Source organism: Halichoerus grypus, chromosome 4 (assembly GCF_964656455.1).
Source record: "Halichoerus grypus chromosome 4, mHalGry1.hap1.1, whole genome shotgun sequence".
In the NCBI taxonomy this organism is placed as follows: Eukaryota; Metazoa; Chordata; class Mammalia; order Carnivora; family Phocidae; genus Halichoerus; species Halichoerus grypus.
In genome coordinates this window covers 150,926,515-150,946,419 of record NC_135715.1, presented here as the reverse complement: position 1 = coordinate 150,946,419, position 19,905 = coordinate 150,926,515, and the positions used below count along the sequence as shown (strand labels likewise).

The 19,905-nt window shown below is 37.4% G+C and overlaps 1 protein-coding gene across 4 annotated transcripts in view; it reads right to left on the bottom strand.

Moving 5' to 3' along the window:
* The window catches only part of NAB1 (NGFI-A binding protein 1), a 48,458-nt gene that overhangs the window by 21,921 nt on the left and 6,632 nt on the right, over positions 1-19,905 (bottom strand). For all 4 annotated transcript variants that reach the window (XR_004926340.2, XM_036121327.2, XM_078071119.1 and 1 more), the window contains exons 2-3: positions 14,807-15,644; positions 663-796 (exon numbers count right to left, since the gene is read on the bottom strand). Coding sequence is in view for 3 of the 4 variants with exons in the window: in XM_036121327.2 (XP_035977220.1) it covers positions 663-796; positions 14,807-15,625 (953 nt within the window). In the remaining variant the exon portion in view is untranslated. The remainder of the gene's footprint in view (positions 1-662; positions 797-14,806; positions 15,645-19,905) is intronic.

Genomic DNA, 19,905 nt, shown 5'->3' with positions numbered 1-19,905 from the left:
TAGAAATCGGGGTCCACGGGGAACAAGTGACTAAAACTGAAATGGTACTATGCCATCTTGCTTAGGATTTAAGTGAAGATGAGATGAAGAATAGTAAGATGTGTTTATATTAAATTTTAAAACCACCACTGCTTTTCAACATGTGTTTTACTTCAAATATTCCATATTCTACTTTCATATTTCAAACACATGTCCATATTCCATATAGTCTGGCATCTTCCAATTCTCCCTTAAATACTGGCCAATGGAGTCTTTTCATCTAGTCAACTAATCTCATTAGACTGCAAACACCTTGCAAGAGGAACCACTTTATTTCCTCCAAGAGTTCAACAAGTTCATATAGTTAGTGGGTATACAAATAACTAAATCTCATCATCACACTCAAAACCAAAGCATCTGTGTGAGAAGAATGTCTAAAACCACTACCAGAACAATGCTACGGTGCTATGGAACTGCCTTTCAAAAGAAAGACAAAAGAATTAAAACAACAAAAACCACATTAGCAATGTTTTGAAAAGTCACCTCACTCTTTAATTTTATAGAACCACAATCACATCACACTTCTACTTTTTGAAAAATGCTTATATTCTATCAGTGGGTAGTGTTTTAAGTTCCACTTCTATCAAGCCATGCAAAATCCTGTCAATTAGTTAGACACTTACTTGGTGGTTCTGTAGGTGTATTTGTAGGTGACTTCTCGAGAAATCTGCCTAGCCAGGGCAAACAGTTCATCTCTTCTTGTCAGCAGGGCATTATCCTTCACACAGAGCTGAGCAGCCGCTTCATTAACAGTGAGCTGTGTATCCAAAACAAAGTTTAAAAATTATAAACATCTTTATTTCATCAATAAGAAAAATGTTTCACTTACGGATATAAAAATGTCACATCACTATATAATGAGATCATAGTTTATAAAAATCAGGATGGGTCTTTGTTTATTCCTTATTAGTCCTAAGGCCTAATTTCAGAAGAAAATCACTTCACCTGCCATCTCTCAGAACTCAAATTAATCAAAAGTCACCCTGGTTTTATGTATTTATATGCTTAATTTATTTTTGTTTAGGCATGAGTTTATAGAAAATAAGCAAAATAAAGTAAAAAATGTTCTGTATCTTATTTTTATGAAAAGCCAAGAATTTGGTATGATTTGTTGATAATATTTCCCTAACTAAAAGTGAGTATACATGATCTGAAAGATTTTTTTTAATGTGAACGGATATGAAAATTCTTAGGAAGGAATAAAAATTTGATGATTTGAGTTAAATATTTATCAAATTACTTAGTAAAAAAACAGAGTATCACAGATTAGGGCCATAAAGGAAATAACTAATTGGAATTGGAATCACTAATTCTCTAAAATTCACCTAATTCCACTCTGTTATCTAAGTGTTAAATAATGCCAATACAGAGTTGCTACTTGACAAAACACCTTGTACTGAAATTTAAAATAGCAAACGTTATCCTAAATTCAAAATCTGTAATTGTTTAATAAATCAGAAAAGGTTTTTTCACATAATTTTGCCAATTTAAACAGATGTAGGGAATTGCCAAGTGGTACATCAAATTTTTTTTAAAAAGCAAGAAACACTCATTGCAGACATGACTGACAGCAAAGAGAATGGTGTGATGGCAGACAGATCTGAGGTGAGGCCTGCTCCATCACTTACCATCTGTGTGACTCTGGGCTTCTCAGAGCCTCAGTGTTCTCAGAGGCAAAAATAGGATAATCAAAATGGGAACTACCTCAAGGGACTAACAAGAAGTAAATGAGACTCACCTGGCACAAAGTTGGTCTTAATATTAGTTCTTGTTTTCCTTTCATAAAAAAGCAGGTATTTATTTCCTCCCTACCCAGGCATCCCATTTTGTTCACAAAAATGTTACGTATTTAGAATTTTCAAAAATACAGAGAAGCAATAGAAGAAATTCAACCTTCTGTCTATTAATGCAATGCAGAATGGTTGTAATGCAGAATGCAAACCTTCCATCTATTAATATTTTATTTATTTATTTTTTAAGATTTTATTTATTTATTCATGAGAGACGGGGGGGGGGGTGGGGGGGTGGGCAGAGGCAGAAGGAAAAGCACAGAGCAGGGAGCCCAATGCGGGGCTAGATCCCAGGACCCTGGGATCATAACCTGAGCTGAAGGCAGATGCTTAACCAACTGAGTCACCCAGGAGCCCCACCTATTAATATTTTAATAATATATATTACTCTAATATCTGTGTACATACAAACATGTACGTGAATATAGATTTTAATCACCTTTTTTCACTTATGTATGCTGTATTTTTTGCTTTTATCATGTGTTAAGGCAGAAACTTGGCTTGTTTACATCAGCATCTGGCATGGGTTGGATATTCAATAAATATTTGTTGACTGATAAATGAATTTAAATATTCTTTACCGTATCATTTTTACTACCTAGACATGTAATATTCCATTGTAGGAAAGAGCAATGTATTATTTAAATCAACCTCACTCTGAACATTAAACTACCCCCACTTTTTCATGTATTACAAGGTAAGCTGCAAGGAACATTCTTAACTGTGTATCTTTGCACATGTATTTAATTATTTTCTTGGAATAAACTCCTAAGAATAAACTTGTTAGGTCACAGAATATACTAAGTTTTAAAAGATTTATGTATTTCACCAAATTACTCTCCAGGAAAATTGCTCCAAATCATAACACTACCAACAATTATATGAAAATCCATTATCCACAATCAACCAACACTGGGTTATTTTATTTGAAAAGCTTTACCAATTTGATGTATTTTCCATATCATTTGGTTATAATTTACATTTCTTTGACTATAAAACTGAACCTTTTTCTTGTACTTTTAAATTATTTTAAAATTTGCTTGCTCATGGCAGTTGCCTGTTTCTTCTATTGCACTATTTTGTTTCTTATGGACTTTAGGAATTCTTTATGGGTTAAGAGCATTAACTCTTCATATGCAGTGGCTTTTCTTTTTCATGGTTTATCATTAGCCTTATGGTTTTTGTCTTGGGTGCAGAGAAACTCCCTTTCTCACCCTAATAATACACGAATGTTTTCCTGCAATTTAGCCTAATAATTTTATTTTTTCCACTTAACTACTGAAACCATTTAGAATGTGTTATGGTGTATGATATAAATCATATATCTAACATCCCCCTCCCCAGATTTCTACCTGTAATTTACATTGTCTAATTCTCAAATAATTTTGCTACGGACAAGGTTATAATAAACCCAGGCCATGAAAGCATAATAGGAACAATGTATTTTCAGTCTTCTCCCCTTTTCAGCAAAGCAGTAGCTACAATGACCTTGAAGACCTTCTCAAACCCCTCTTTATGTAGCCCTTTCTTTCTTGTACTCATACCCTTAATTTGTACGGAGAACTTGTGATTGTCGGTAAGGTATTTTAAATGACAACATTTCAGAGGTACCACCTTATGCACAACCACAGAAAATAACCTTTCAACATAAACTGAGAACAGTGTTCTAGTATCCCATCATCCTACCAGAAACCAAAAACACAAACATAACACATATTGTTACTGAATTCAGGCTTCAAGAGATCAAAAAGTAGACTGAGCTCTCCAAGCCCTTAGGGAGACTTCGGGTATTAAAACTGAGGCTGCAGGGGCGCCCATGGCTCAGTCAGTTAAGCGTCTGCCTGGAGCCCGGGGCATGATCCCAGGGTCCTGGGATCGAGCCCCATGTTGGGCTCCCTGCTCAGCGGGGAGCCTGCTTCTCCCTCTCCTCCCCACCTGTGCTCTCTCTCGCTATGTCTGTCTCTGTCTCTCTCAAATAAATAAATAAAATCTTTAAAAAATAACATAAAAATAAAACTGAGGCTGCAGAAATAACTATAGCTTACCCCAAGTTGTAATAAGAAGCTGACTCTTAAGGGTTCCCTCTCAAAAATGTATTTTCTGTTGGTGTTTTCTGTATTTTACACCCCAAATTGTTAATAATTAAATAAGTATTATGATGTATTTTTTTAAATTATACAAATACTCTAATATAGTAGTCACTGCAGTACCATACTAGCTTTTTAAAAATTTTAAGTTTCTAGGGGCACCTGGCTGGCTCAGTTGGTGGAGCATGTGACTCTTGATCCCAGGGTCATGAGTCCCACACTGGGTGTGGGAGCCTACTTAAAGTTTAAAAAAAAAAAAAAGAAGTAAAAATTCTAAGTTTCTAGTTTTTTTAAGTAGGCATCATGCCCAGTGTGGAGCTCAAGGTGGGGCTTGAACTCAGGACCCTGAGATCAAGACCTGAGCTGAGATCAAGAGTCAGATATTTAACCAACTGAGCCATCCAGGTACCCCTAAGTTTCTAGTTTTGTTAAAAATGTAAAATAGATATTCTAATTGGTTTACTTCCTCCAATTCCTCTTTTTTATGGCTAAAAATACCAAAATTCGATTCATATTTTTATGTTAAATATTTCTTAAAGTTAGCTTTCTATCATTTATAACTAAAAAGTTTTCTTTACTGGTAGTTAAAATTATAGCCTTTAACAATCAAATGACTGTGACTTTCCATTTGGTATTGTTAGCATAAAAATACCATGAGAATGCTGTGTGATAGGGAGGCTCAAAAGGCAATCAAGGCTTTCATTTCCAGCACAGGGAGGGAATGATTGTCCTCCTCATAGAAAACAACTAAAAATGTTGGATAAAAATGGGAGGAGAAAAATATCTTAAATGCATCAATAAACCAGCAAGACAACTGTAAGGACTATTCTGTTCGGGCTAAAATAAATGAAGACAGTATCTCAAAGGGAGCAAGTTGAGGACAGTTGCTAAACCAAATGACCCTAAGCTTCACAACCTCATAGGGTTGATTAGTGTGGGAAGAGAATAGGAGGAAAAACCCAGGATCCACCCCTCCCTCCACAAAGCTGAAATCCCAAACCACTACACACCCACTGGTAGCCTGAATTAGCAATACACCTGTACTCCCAGGAGAATGCAAGGGAAATTACCTGTCTTGAACTCCGTTACTGAATAGGAGAAAACAGAAGATACTCCCTTGAGATTTCATAAACCCCCCCCCCCCAAATGAGCCCTCACATGATTTTCAGCCCCAATTCACACAATGTGGGCTGAGAATTTTTTTCACAGGGTTCTAGAGTTGTGTTGTGCAGAAAACAGGTGCCTGGTAGAAGCAAAAGCAAATAACCTCTAGAATAATCAATTTTCTTCCTAGGCCTCAAAACATTCCCACAGTTCCAAGAATTAGGAGTTATAGACAGAAATCATAAAACATCCAAAGAAATAATATCAAAAGTAAAAACCAGCAGGAATGACAGCAGAATAAGACCCTCAAAGACTTGAGAAAAATAAAAAGAGTTGAAAATATGACTAAAGAATAATACAGTAAAAAAACACCAAGAACTGAGAAATCAGAAGGAGAGAAAAAACTGGGGCAGAGGCAAACAGATTTCAAAAAAACAACTATTGACTTGTAAACACAACAATAAAAACCAAAAGCCAAGGAAATATCTTCAATTACTAAGGGAAGTTAACTGACAATATAGAATTTGATAGCCAGAATAAACAGCAATTAAGAATGAGGGCAAAATAAAGAGGTTTTCCAGTGGGTTGCGGTAGGACAGAATCTGCCATCAGTAGGCCTCCGTTAAGAAAATTCTACATGATGTACTTCAGGCTAAAGGAAACTAAGTCCAGATAGTAAATCAGATCTAAAGAGAGGGAGGGACAGAAATACAAAATAAAATAAGGGAAATAAATTCAAAATATTGGTCATTTTAAAAAATGTAAATAGGCCAAATGTTCCAGTTAAAAGACAAAATTTGCCTAGGTTTTTTTTTTTAATTCAACTATTGGTATTTATAAGAGATGTATGTAAAACATGGATTCAGAAAAACTGAAAGTAAAAGAATGGTAAAAAGATGTAACAAGCAATTACTAACAAAAAAAAACACATGTACTTATATTATTATCAAACAAAATAGGCTTTTAAAGCAAAATGGGTTATTAAAGATTAATAGTTACTGCAAAATACAAAGAGAAACAGACAACTCCACAATCACAGTAGTTGATTTTCACACACACAAAAGCTTTAGAATAAGCTTGTTAAAATAGACACATACAGACCGCTCTACCTGCAGAAACACATAAAAAACAGTGACCACATACTGAGCCGTAACTAAAATCTCAACAAATTTTAATATATGCAAACCATGTGCTCTGACCACAATGTAATTCACTTAAAAATCATTAGAAAAATAATTAAGGGGGCGCCTGGGTGGCTCAGTGGTTAAGTGTCTGCCTTCAGCTCAGGTCATGACCCCAGGGTCCTGGGATCGAGCCCCCCATCGGGCTCCCTGCTCGGCGGGGAGTCTGCTTCTCCCTCTCCCACTGCCCCTGCTTATGTTCCCTCTCTCGCTGTCTCTCTGTCAAATAAATAAATAAAATCTTAAAAAAAAAAAAAGAAAAAATTAAGGAACAGCCCTCATATTTGGAAATGATAATTCATGGGTAAGAAATCATAAATAAAAAGAGAAGTAATGGGGGGGGGGACTTCATACCAAAACTTTGGGAATTACACCAAATCAGTATATAGTGAGAATTTATAGCCTTAATTGCTTACATTAGAAAAGAAGAACAGCTAAACATCAATGAACTAATAGGTACCCAATTTAAGTTAGAAAGGAACAATAAAGAACCGTAAGAAAGTGTAAGTGAACACACACATAGACACAGCACAACTAAGATATCAACTAAGAATATCAACTAAGCCAAAAGTTCCTCCTTCAAAAAGATCAGGAGTTAGAAAGCTTTTTCTGTAAAAGATCAGATGGTAAAGATTTTAGGCTTAACAGGCCAAATAGTCTTTGTTACAACTACTCAACTCTGAGGTTGTAGCTCAAAAGCAGCCACAGACAACACATACACAAATTGGCCTGGCTGTGTTCTAATAACAATTTATTGCAAAACCAGGAGGTGGGCCACATTTGGCCCACAGGCTGTAGTTTGCACACCCCGGAAAAGAGGAATAAAAACAGACAAACCTCTGGCAAAATTGATCAGGGAAAAAAAAGAGACAACTGGGGGCGCCTGGGTGGCTCAGTTGGTTAAGCTTTGGACTCTTGGTTTTGGCTCAGATCATGATCTCACAGGTTGTGGGAAGGAGTCCCACTTGAACATTCTCTCCCTCTGCCCCTCCCCCCACTCATGCGTACACACACTCTCAAATAAACAAATCTTAAAAAAAAAGATAAATGGACAAACAATATTAGGTCTTAAAAAGTAAAAACAACTTTATGATAATAAGTTTGAAAACTTAAGATGAAATGGACATATTTAGAAAAATGTAACTTACCAAGATGACTCAAAAACAGACTACCCTGATAGTCCTATAATCCATTTTTTAAAATGATAAAAAAAAAAAACCCACATTTCTTTTCAAGTATTTGATGCTGAAATCTACGCATTCTAAGAGTTTAGAATAAAGCATCATAACTTACTATTAATGTGTTCAGGTCTATGGGGTTCCCAGATTCAGGAGTCCTCCCCTCTCAAAACTAAGAAGGCTTGACTCCTCTGAAAGCTTCAGCCTTGACTTCTCAACCCTACAAGGAAAACTGACCTAAATGTGGCATTTTCTACGGGCCTAGTAACACACGCACTTCAGTTCCTGTAGAATTTCCAGGAGGTCTACAACTTACCCACTGACTCTACATCCTCCTCTTCCCATCTTTGAGTTCCAGAACTCTTTGATTAGAAGTTGCTATTGGACAAATATTCTATAATGCCAAGCTGCCTACTTGCTTGTATTTCTGAATATTACAAGTTCCTACATTCTCCACTGCCTTGCTATTCTCAACTTTCAGTTTCTCTCTCATCCATTCACTGATTAAAGACCTGACACACACTCTGCTTGTCTAGCTTACCACATAACACATCTCTGGAGAGATGATACATTCTGCCTGCCTGGACATCTTTCTAATACTTTGGGGGTTTGTCCCTTAGCACCTGCCTCACATCAACAATGAGTATGGTTCTAGGCCCAGCCACTCACACTATCTTCATGGTCTGACTCCTATAAACCAGGCCATACCTAGCCAGGTACTAAGACCATAGCTGATTCTTTAGCTTTAAGAAAAAAAACAGTGTTTATTATAACAATGATTAATTTCATAATTCTTTACTGCCTGATATACAGTACATTTGGAAACAAGTATAAAAATGCATACAAGAAAAAGAATTTTATATACTTTTAGAGTTGAAAAAATGTTTTCAGGTGTAGATAACTTTTTGATTTTCATCCACTTATGACCTACGTATTACAGCTGTAGGCCTTGAAAGATGAAAGAACAGTGTCCACAGGGTGTAATAGGAAGAAAACTCTCAAATACTAACAGTGACTTAACAATGAGTCATATATTTCCTTATTTGGAAACTGAAGACAAACCAGTATTGTTCTTTAATGTTAGGAATTTAGAAAAACTCAAATAATCTTTCACTCATTTTAAATAATCAAGTGAGAAAATGTGAAATTATCATACCTAGAAGTACACTTAATGTAATACCTCCTTTCTTTTAATTCTCTCAAGATTTCATAATTTCCACCAAGCTGCTGAATGGTTACTAGTTTGAAGGAAGCGTCCTGATTCATAAACATCTATCTTAAACTGTATTTTTGGATCAGATTCACATACTTGAGTTACAAATAACAAGTGGTCTAAGTTTCAAAAATACAAGCCACATATTCTAAAGCCCCCACCCCCACATCTCAGCCTACTAGCATTCATTTTGAGTGTTCTCTTATTTTGGGAAACTCATGATAATCTCATTACCTAAATACCATCTGTACCTATTTATCCAAAGAAGCAAAGAACCCTTTAGCAAAAGCCAAGTGTGAAATAATTTTTCTATTTTTTAAAAGTAGGTTAGGACTTAAAAAAGAAAAAAAAGTGAGGTTGATTTGGTTTATTAAAGTCATCTCTTTAACATACTTTCACTTTGATAAAAATACTGACTCAACTTTGTGTGCCATTTAAAAAATTATATTAAAACTAGATTAAAGCATGAAACTGAAATTGGCAACATGTTTTGCCCCTTGTTTTCTATTAATGACAACCATAATAGCCTTTTGGTAGATTCCTCCATTAATTCATGGGTAATGAAGTATCAAAGTGTGTCTGAATTATAATGCTAAGTGTGTTTTCTAGATGGATTCCTAAGTTCTTGTGAGTCAGTTACTGTATGGCAACAATACATATGACAATTGCAAAAGGATATGCCCAAAATAGATCAAATCACAGATTCTCTGTTACTTAAAACATTTTGCTAACCAATTTCCTTATTTTAAGCTCCAGTATGCATTCACATCTAAAAGCATTTATTTAAAAATATGATAGTGAAATTGCTGAAAACAAGATTAATATACAAAAATCAGCCAGGGGCAGTAATTTTTTAAAAAGTGGAAAAAAATTTCATTTACAATTATATCCCTTTTAAATCTTATATATTTGCATATTCTCTATTAAACAAAATAAAAGCTTAAATATCTAGAACAGACATTTAATATGTATATATACACTACAGTTTTTTTTTTTGTTTAATAAAGATTTTTATTTATTTATTTGACACACAGACAGCGAGAGAGGGAACACAAGCAGGGGGAGTGGGAGAGGGAGAAGCAGGCTTCCCGCGGAGCAGGGAGCCCGATGTGGGGCTCAATCCCAGGACCCTGGGATCATGACCTGAGTAGAAGGCAGACGCTTAAGGACTGAGCCACCCAGGCACCCCTACACTACGTAGTTTTTGACCTAACAAGAAATGTGCAAAACCTATGTGATATGTGAATAAAGAACTATAAAATTACTGAGAAATATAAAAGATCTAAATATGTAAATATATATACTATACTACTGTATGGGAGTTTTCGTTATTATAAATGTCAGTTTTTCCCAAATTAATCCATACCTTTAAGGAATTTGTAATAAAAATACCAGTAAAAATTTTTGGGAAATTTAATAAATGCATTACAAATTTCATTTGGGGGCGCCTGGGTGGCTCTGTAGGTTGCGCGTCTGACTTTGGCTCAGGTCATGATCTTTGGCTCCTGGGATCAAGGTCCGCGGCCGGTTCCCCACTCAGTGGGGAGTCTCCTTTACCCTCTTCTGCCCCTCCCCTTGCTCATGCTCTCTCTCTCTCTAATAAATAAACATCTTTTAATAAAATAAAAATAAAAGTTTCATTTGGAAGGAGAAATGCATGACCACCTAAAAAAATAGAAGCTACAAACTTCTTGACTACTGAAGGAACACTTGCCTTTCCAGATATCAAAATATATTACTTAGCTACAGTAATTAATGGGACTCTATACTGGTAGGGGAATAATTAGACTAATGAAATCATACAGGATAAGATCAATAAATATTACTACATAAAATTAAACTTCCACATGGCAAATGAGTCTGAAAGGTCAAAGGACAAATGATAATCTGGGAAAATGTTCACAACATAAGACAAAAGGTTAATATCCTTAAAATATAAAAAGTTCCAACCAATCAAATTTTTTAGAGGTAAGAAAAACAAATCCAAACATTAAACAATTAAACATTAAACAAATTAAACATTAAACAAATTAAAACATTAAACAATTAAAACATTAAAACAAATGATAAGAACATAAAATTGGATGTCTGTTATAAAAAGATATTCATCCTCACTAAATAAAGTAAATTTGAGCAATGAAAATTTTTCACCTGTTAAGACTGACAAAGATTAAAAAGAATGATAAATGCAGTATTAGCAAGAGTGTGGAGAAATGGACACTTGCATGTGATAATGGAATTATAGACGTTGCAGTTTTAGAAGGCAATTAACAGTATCTACTAAAATATTAAATCTATATTCTTTGATCCCATAATTTTACATGTTGGAATCTATTTTATAGAAAAACATGCCCAAGTCTGTCTATCAAGGAGTATGTATTCATATACCACCATATGTAGTATCAAAAAAATAGAACCATCCTAAATGACACCAAATAAATGGTTCAGATAAATAAATAATGGTACATTCACATTATGGAATACAACGAAACCTCAAAATAAAAAAGGTAACTCTAGGTGTATTCACTTAGAAAGATACCTAATAATATACTGTACGGTGAGTATAGTGTTATAAGTTTTTTTTTTTAAAGGGGAATTCAGAGGATAGTGTGCCAAATATCCCTTATTTGCATACATAAAGAAAACTATCTGAAAGTTTACAGGTTCAATTACTTTACATCCTTTTGTAATAACTGAGTATTTTTGCAATAAGTATATAGTCTTTTCTGTGTTAAAGTAAAAGTCTGAGGGGGAAAATCTAATGTTTCCTACATGGAATACTACATTCAAATGAACATTTTATTTCTTCTACAGGATTTATTTCTTCTACGGGATAAATGCTATAAAAAATTTAGCAATAAAATAGCCTTTTTAGGCATCCGAATCGGCAAAGAAGTAGTCAAACTCTCACTCTTCGCAGATGATAGGATACTTTATGTGGAAAACCCAAAAGACTCCACCCCAAAACTGTTAGAACTCATACAGGAATTCAGTAAAGTGGCAGGATATAAAATCAATGCACAGAAATCAGTTGCATTTCTATAGACCAACAACAAGACAAGAAATTAAGGAGTCAATCCCATTTACAATTGCACCCAAAACCTTAAGATACCTAGGAATAAATCTAACCAAAGAGGCAAAGAATCTGTACTCAGAAAACTGTAAAATACTCATGAAAGAAATTGAGGAAGACACAAAAGAAATGGAAAAACGTTCTATGCTCATGGATTGGAAGAACAAATATCGTGAAGATGTCAATGCTACCTAGAGCAATCTACACATTCAATGCAATCCCTATCAAAATACCATCAACTTTTTTCAAAGAAATGGAACAAATAATCCTAAAATTTGTATGGAACCAGAAAAGACCCTGAATAGCCAGAGAAATGTTGAAAAAGAAAAGCAAAGCTGGTGGCATAACAATTCCAGACTTCAAGCTCTATTACAAAGCTATAATCATCAAGACAGCATGGTACTGGCACAAAAACAGACACATAGATCAATGGAACAGAACAGAGAGCCCAGAAATGGACCCTCAACTCTATGGTCAACTAATCTTCGACAAAGCAGGAAAGAATGTCCAATGGAAAAAAGACAGTCTCTTCAACAAATGGTGTGGGGAAAATTGGACAGCCACATGCAGAAGAATGAAACTGGACCATTTCCTTACACCAAACACAAAAATAGACTCAAAATGGATGAAAGACCTAAATGTGAGACAGGAATCCATCAAAATCCTAGAGGAGAACACAGGCAGCAACCTCTTCGACCTCAGCCGCAGCAACTTCTTCCTAGGAACATCGCCAAAGGAAGGGAAGCAAGGGCAAAAATGAACTATTGGGACTTCATCAAGATAAAAAGCTTTTGCACAGCAAAGGACACAGTCAACAAAACCAAAAGACAACCGACAGAATGGGAGAAGATATTTGCAAATGACATATCAGATAAAGGGCTAGTATCCAAAATCTATGAAGAACTTATCAAACTCAACACCCAAAGAACAAAGAATCCAATCAACAAATGGGCAGAAGACATGAACAGACATTTTTCCAAAGAAGACATCCAAATGGCTAACAGACACATGAAAAAGTGCTCAACATCGCTCAGCATCAGGGAAATCCAAATCAAAACCTCAATATGATACCACCTCACACCAGTCAGAATGGCTAAAATCAACAAGTCAGGAAATGACAGATGTTGGTGAGGATGCAGAGAAAGGGGAACCCTCCTACACTGTTGGTGGGAATGCAAGCTGGTGCAGTCACCCTGGAAAACAGTAGAGAGGTTCCTCAAAAAGTTGAAAATAGAGCTACCCTACGACCCAGCAATTACACTACTGGGTATTTACCCCAAAGATACAAATATAGTGATCCGAAGGGGTACGTGCACCCCAATGTTTATAGCAGCAATGTCCACAGTAGCCAAACTATGGAAAGAGCCTAGATGTCCAACAGATGAATGGATAAAGACGATGTGGTGTATACACACACACACAGACACACACACACACAGGAATATTATGCAACCATCAAAAAAAACCCAAAACAACGAAATCTTGCCATTTGCAACAATGTCGATGGAACTAGAGGGTATTATGCTAAGCGAAATAAGTCAATCAGAGAAAGACAAGTATCATATGATCTCACTGATACGAGGAATTCTTAATCTCAGGAAACAAACTGAGGGTTGCTGGAGGGGTGGGGCGGTGCGGGAGATGGGGTGGCTGGGTGATAGACATTGGGGAAGGTACGTGCTATGGTGAGCACTGTGAATTGTGTAAGACTGATGAATCACAGACCTTTACCTCTGAAACAAATAATACATTATATGTTTAAAAAAAAAAGAGAGATAGTAGGAAGGGAAAAATGAAGGGGGGTAAATCAGAGAGGGAGACAAACCATGAGAGACTCTGGACTCCGGGAAACAAACTGAGGGTTACAGAAGGGAGGGGGGTGGGGGGATGGGTTAGCCTGGTGATGGGTATTAAAGAGGGCATGTATTGCATGGAGCACTGGATGTTATATGCAAACAATGAATCATGGAACACTACATCAAAAACTAATGATGTAATGTATGGTGACTAACATAACATAATAAAATTTTAAAAAATAAATTAATTAAAATAAAATAGCCTTTTTAACTTTGAAAATGCATTTATTTGCCAAACATGTATAGTGGTGTTAGACTCTGAGGATATAAAAATGAATGAGACATTATCTCTGCCTTGAAGAAAACCAAAGTATACTGTGAGGAACAGACTAGTCTACAAATAAGTACAATAAAATGAAGTTACGGCAGTAGTGTATGTAGGGGTAAAAATGGAAAGGAAAGGGAAGGTCATTCTACTTGTGGGAAAACGTATCAGAACAGACTTAAGCTTATACTTGAGCTCCATCGTAAAAATGATGCACTGACCAGATGGACTAGAAGAAAAAGGGAATACATGCAAAAGAGATATGTATGCATTCTTCTACTCAAGGAGAATATTTCTGGATAGAGTGCTACAAATATACAATGATGAGAATTTTAATGCCAAATGTCAAACCAAAACAATTTTCAAACCCATAATAATACTTACAACATTCATCTAATATAATTTTATTGTCTATGCTAGCTGAAAATTACTTTTGAGTTCTGGTCATTTTCTTACACATTTTTTTTCTAAAATCTACAAAAATGCTATCTATTGATCTATCTACCTATTTATTTAAAAGACGGAGGGGAGGGGCAGAGACATCTTAAGCAGGCTCCAGGCCCAGTGTGGAGCCCTACGCAGGGCTCGATCTCATGACCCTGAGATCATGACCTGAGCCGAAATCAAGAGTCAGATGCTTAACTGACTGAGCCACGCAGGCGCCCCAAATGCCCTTTAAATGAATGGTTATAATTGAAAATCCTATTTTATTTCTTAATTAAAAAACAAACTGCCCTTAAGTGCAAAGACTTTATGCTTTCACTGCTTAAATTCTGACACTTTTCCAAAAGTCACCCTACACTGTAGCTCCAATGCTCAGCACGTTTGAGTTCAACACAAAAACACCCTAACACAATAAATATGGTCTATTTTCCTGAAAGAGTTAATATTTTGCTAACACCTAAAGGTGTTTAATACTGTTTTCAGGGAGCGCATCTCCTTTGCTGCAAAATATCTCCAAACTTACCTCTAAGAAGTAAAACACACCACATACGTACAAAGAAAAACGTGGACTTTTACCTCATGAAGCGTGAGATGTTTCCCATCCTTTCTCTTTGAGTCAAACCTGCCATATATTGCACTGTATTTTCGAATTTCCTCCTCTTTGTGTGGATCATCATCACTCATCTCAAAGATGTGACCAATCATTTTGGCCAACTTCTTGTTGGTTTTTAGCAGCTCTTTCACTTCATGCAAGTCACTTTTCGGCAGCGTGGGGGCCATCCGCTCCACACACTCGGCCACAGAGAGCGCGGCGGCGGCATCCAGCGCCTCGCTGCTTTCTCTCGGGGAAGCCGGGGAGCCCAGGTCGGCTGGGGAGAGGCTGTGCTCGCTCTCGGTGGCATGGTGGCCTTGCCAGAGTCTGGACTCAGCGACACCGTGCAGCACTAAGCTCCCCACCACGTCGGATTTCCCCTGTCCCAGGCTCTGCACACAGGTGGTGGCAGCGCACTTGGGGATTTTTAAATGAGGTTCCCGGGCATTGCTATTCCTTTCGTAACTGCTGCAGGATATTCCCAGCCACGTTGGTGACCCCTCTGGTAACTTATAGATGGGTATGCTACTGACAGGCAGGGAAGTCAGTGGCTGATTGAAAAGGCCGGGGTTTGTAACCCAGTCTCTCAAAGCCTTCTGTAGCCTTCGGACATGAAGGGGTTTGCTAGCCATGCCCACAAGTGCCATGATTTCCAAGAATTCCTCTTCTCCGGCTTCACAGAGTTGCTGCACATCATCGCCACCTTGTTGAATAAAGGCATCAAAGTAAGAAAGCAGATTGGCTTTTTGTAAGATTCTATACAGCTGCAACTCCCCCAGGGTCCTGGGTAAGGCCGCGGCCATTACTGTGGATGGACTTAACCTGCAAGAAGAAGAGAGGAAACACTCATCACACTTGCTCCGAAATTCTTACACCTCCTTGTCAGACACTACAGGATTCACAAATGCAGTATGGGAAGAACAAAAACAAGGCGCATCTGCAAAGCAGCTGTTAAGGAAGCATTCCCCCTCCACAAAAGTGATCTCATTTTCTTCTTCTACCAATCCTAGTGGTCAGTATAATTGTTTCCATTTTAAAGTGAAAAATATAAAGAATATAAGTAATTTGCCTGAAATCTCACAACTGCTTAAGCAGAAGTCTAAGGACTCAAACCAAAGCTCTCACAGGGCTCTACATCCCGTATTTTTGACTATTCACTTTACTGCTTGCTTCCATGGTATGGAAGGTGAAGCGAAGAATCATCAAATTCAGGAGGTAGTAAGTATTTTATGCTACCATTTGCTGAATACTTATTTTGCATCAGACAACACGATGAACACTTTACATCTACAGATGGCCCCCAACCTACAGGTTCGACTTAACGCTTTTTCAACTTTATGATGGTGTGAACGCCACACGCACTGAGTAGAAACCATACCATTTTGAATTGTGATCTTCTCCTGGGCTAGTGATACTCGTGATGCCAGGTAACAAGAGTGAGCCAAAGCTCCCAGTCAGCCTCACAATTGAGGATAACCACCGATGTGCTTACAATCATTCCGTACCCATACCAACCATTGTTTTTCACTTTCAGAACAGTATTCAATAAATTACATGGGATATTCAACACTTTACTATAAAATAGGCTTTGTGTTAGATGATTTTGCCCAACTGCAAGGTAAGGTAAGTGTTCTGAGCACATTTAAGGTGGGCTGGGCTAAGCTATGATGATCAGTAAGTTAGGTGCACTAAATGCAACTCATAACATTTTTCAACGTATGATAGGTTTACTGGAATGTAACCCCAACTGTAAGTCAAGACGATCTGCAATCCTGGGGCACCTGGGTGGCTCAGTCGTTAAGCATCTGCCTTTGGCTGAGATCATGATCCCAGGGTCCCGAGATCGAGCCCCACATCGGGCTCCCTGCTCAGCAGGAAGCCTGCTTCTCCCTCTCCCACTCCCCCTGCTTGTGTTCCCTCTCTTGCTGTCTCTCTGTCAAAAAATAAATAAAATCTTAAAAAAAAAAAAAAAAGATCTGTAATCCTTGCAGCAGCCCTGCGAGACTGGTATAGTAATTCCCATTTTATAAAGAAAAGTTAGCCAGATTAGTCTGGTAGGCAGAGGAAAATGGATTTCAGTGTGAATTGGAGGTGAGAAGATAGGTGGTATATTTAAGAACTGAGAAAAAAAGCAGGAAAAATTCGAAGAAATAAATGACAAGATTTGGTGATCACTTAGGTACAAGTGATGAAGGAAAGGAAATGGCTACCATTTTTTGACACTTTTTTGTGAGTCCATGAAGAAAAGAGTAATAGATTGACCATGGGATTACATCTGTGAGAGTCTAAGAACTGCGACAGGCATCGGGGTACAGAAAAAATCAGGATGATGGGATTCTCTTTTAAACATTGGCACTTGGGGGTGCCTGGGTGGCTCAGTCGTTAAGTGTCTGCCTTCGGCTCAGGTTGTGATCAGCGGGAAGCCTGCTTCCTCCCTCTCCCTCTCCCACTCCCCCTTGCTTGTGTTCCTGCTCTCGCTATAAAAAATAAACATTTGGCACCTGAAAATGGTGCAAGGTAGAATGCTTCAATAGATCTGCCCTGCATGCAAAGTAACAGACTGGAATCTCAGTGTGTATAAGGGTTAGAGATAAAGGATGGAGCAGAGGAGGGTGGAAGAGCCCTCCAAAGAAGCAACAGAGAGCCTAAGACAGAGTGAGGGAAGAAACATAATTTTAGGGCCCAATCAAGACCAAGAAGCCTGCTTTTAAAGAGACAGAACAAGACCCAGCAAAGTACTTCTTGACCTCTTAGCAGCCTTTAAAAGTTATTCACAGTTGCCTGGAGACCTCCCACATACGAAGAGGAGTTGGCCAAGTACTTCCATTTAAGAGACACAAACATGTTGTAATCAACTTGCACATTTAGGATTAAAAAGGACCCTGTGGCTCTCTATGTTGAAAATTACAGAAGGGCAAAAGAATATATATGTACATCAGAGGAAAATGGAAGCTCCACTCTTAATTCAAAACAGTACAGAGCAACAGTTAACTGGGAGATAAGGCAAGCAAAGGAATATCAGGAACATCTCTGAAGGCCAGGAGGTCACCAAATCTGGGACTTGTTCTTTATGCCATCAATCAGAATGCTATCAAAATTCTAGTCTGTCATCCCATTCAAGGAGAACGTATCTCCCTACAACCCTAAGGACTGACTTCTGGGAAGCCCCATCTTCAGGAACCTCTGTGTCATCCACAATCTGCTTTGATCAACTAGTGACCTCCTCAAATTTTATGGTCCTTATTTTACAAGGGTATTTCCAGGTGACTTGATGACTTCCCGAGAGATACAAAAAAAAGATTGAATTGGGGAGCAGCAGCTTTCTGCTAGCACCCAGGACCGTCACTTGGAGTGCTAATAAAAAATAAAATTTCCGGGATGCCTGGGTGGCTCAGTTGGTTAAGGGTCTGCCTTCTGCTCAGGTCATGATCCTCCTGGGATGGAGTCCCTTATCAGGTTCCTTGCTCAGCAGGGAGTCTCCTCTTCCTCTGCCTGCCAGAGCACTCCCCCTGCTTGTGCGCACTCTCTCTGACAAATAAATAAAATCTTTAAAAAATACAATTTCCCAGGTCACTGAGTTGTATCTTAGGAGACTCCCATGATTTGGCAAATCTGGCAAGCTATACTAGAAGATCCCTATTTAGTATACCTTCTGGGCACCACAAACTCCTACATGTTCCGTGATCATCCAGATTCTTTAAATCTACCTTTAGGTTCAGGCCACTTTACCCCTCTGGATAAAAACATTCTTGCATCTTCTAAATCACCCACAGAGGCTTACCGTCCCACTCCAGGGAGACTCTCCAGGGAGAGTGTGTATCATCCCACTGGACACTAACCCACAAAAAGACAACTCTTGGGAATTATAGACACAAGTTAAAGTCTATATTGAACTGTATTATACCAAATGGAAGGACTTCTAGAAAGTGTCTGAGGGAGGAGAAAGAAACTTCCTTTCCCATCATACACCTAATGCAAGAGCTTCAAAGGCTTTCAACTCGAGTATATAAAAAAAAAATACATATACACATATAACCACACATGTGCGCATGCACACAATCTTTTTTTAATTTAAATTCAATTAATTATCATATAATGTATTATTGGTTTCAGAGGTAGAGGTCAGTGATTCATCAGTCAAACCCCGTGTTCACACAATCTTTTTTTTTTAGGAGGGCTATAACCTTGCAAGGTTTATGGTGTCATCAATTATCTCATCATATGTGCTCCCCAAAATTATGGAACAGAGGAAAGACTATGTGAAAAAATCTTTAAGAATAGTTTTTGAATCTTTTTATTAGCAATAAGAAAAAAATATGTTAGATAAACATAAAAGAGAAACTTAAGGAGAATTAAAGACCCAAATTTAAGTTGTATTCTTCTAAAATGTCTCTAATTTTGGAAATAATTAATTTCAAATTTTTATCCTTTTCTCATCTTTACCCAGAAAGAAAGGAAACCCCATAGTTCCTAAGGGGGTAAGAAAGCAGTACCAATAAGAAGGTAGTAATTATTATACTATCTCTGTAATGACTGATAGGACCAAGTGTGCATTTCCAAAGTCAAGATACCAGATAAAAGACATAAGTGAGCTAGTCACAGTCCCAAGAGGCTTCTAAGGGCCCAGACTTACTGCTGGGAAAGGAGTTTTCTCCTTAAGCTTTTGCTTTAGGAAAATGTTTCAGTTTCGTACAAAAGCCTGTTGTGATCATTTAAACACCCACCACTTCATACATTAACTTGATTTGATTTAAAAGAAAATTCTTAAAAGATGAGATTTTCTGTTTTTACAAATGCTGTATCTATTCATGCTTCAACATGAAGGTCACATAAATCAAGAGCAAGCCTCTAGCTGCAGCTCTTCATTCTGAAGTAAATAGGAGAAGATGTAACAACAACACTATAAACAGGTAGCTAATAGTAGAGGTAAATACTCAGTTGAAAACTACTGTTACCTGGCCTTTTCAGGATGCTGTAACAACCATGCTGAGTCTGACCTTTTCATGAATTCCACAGTTAAGAGAAACCAGTTACTAATTTTTACTACATTCAAAATCCAAATCAAAGACCTGCTACCTATACA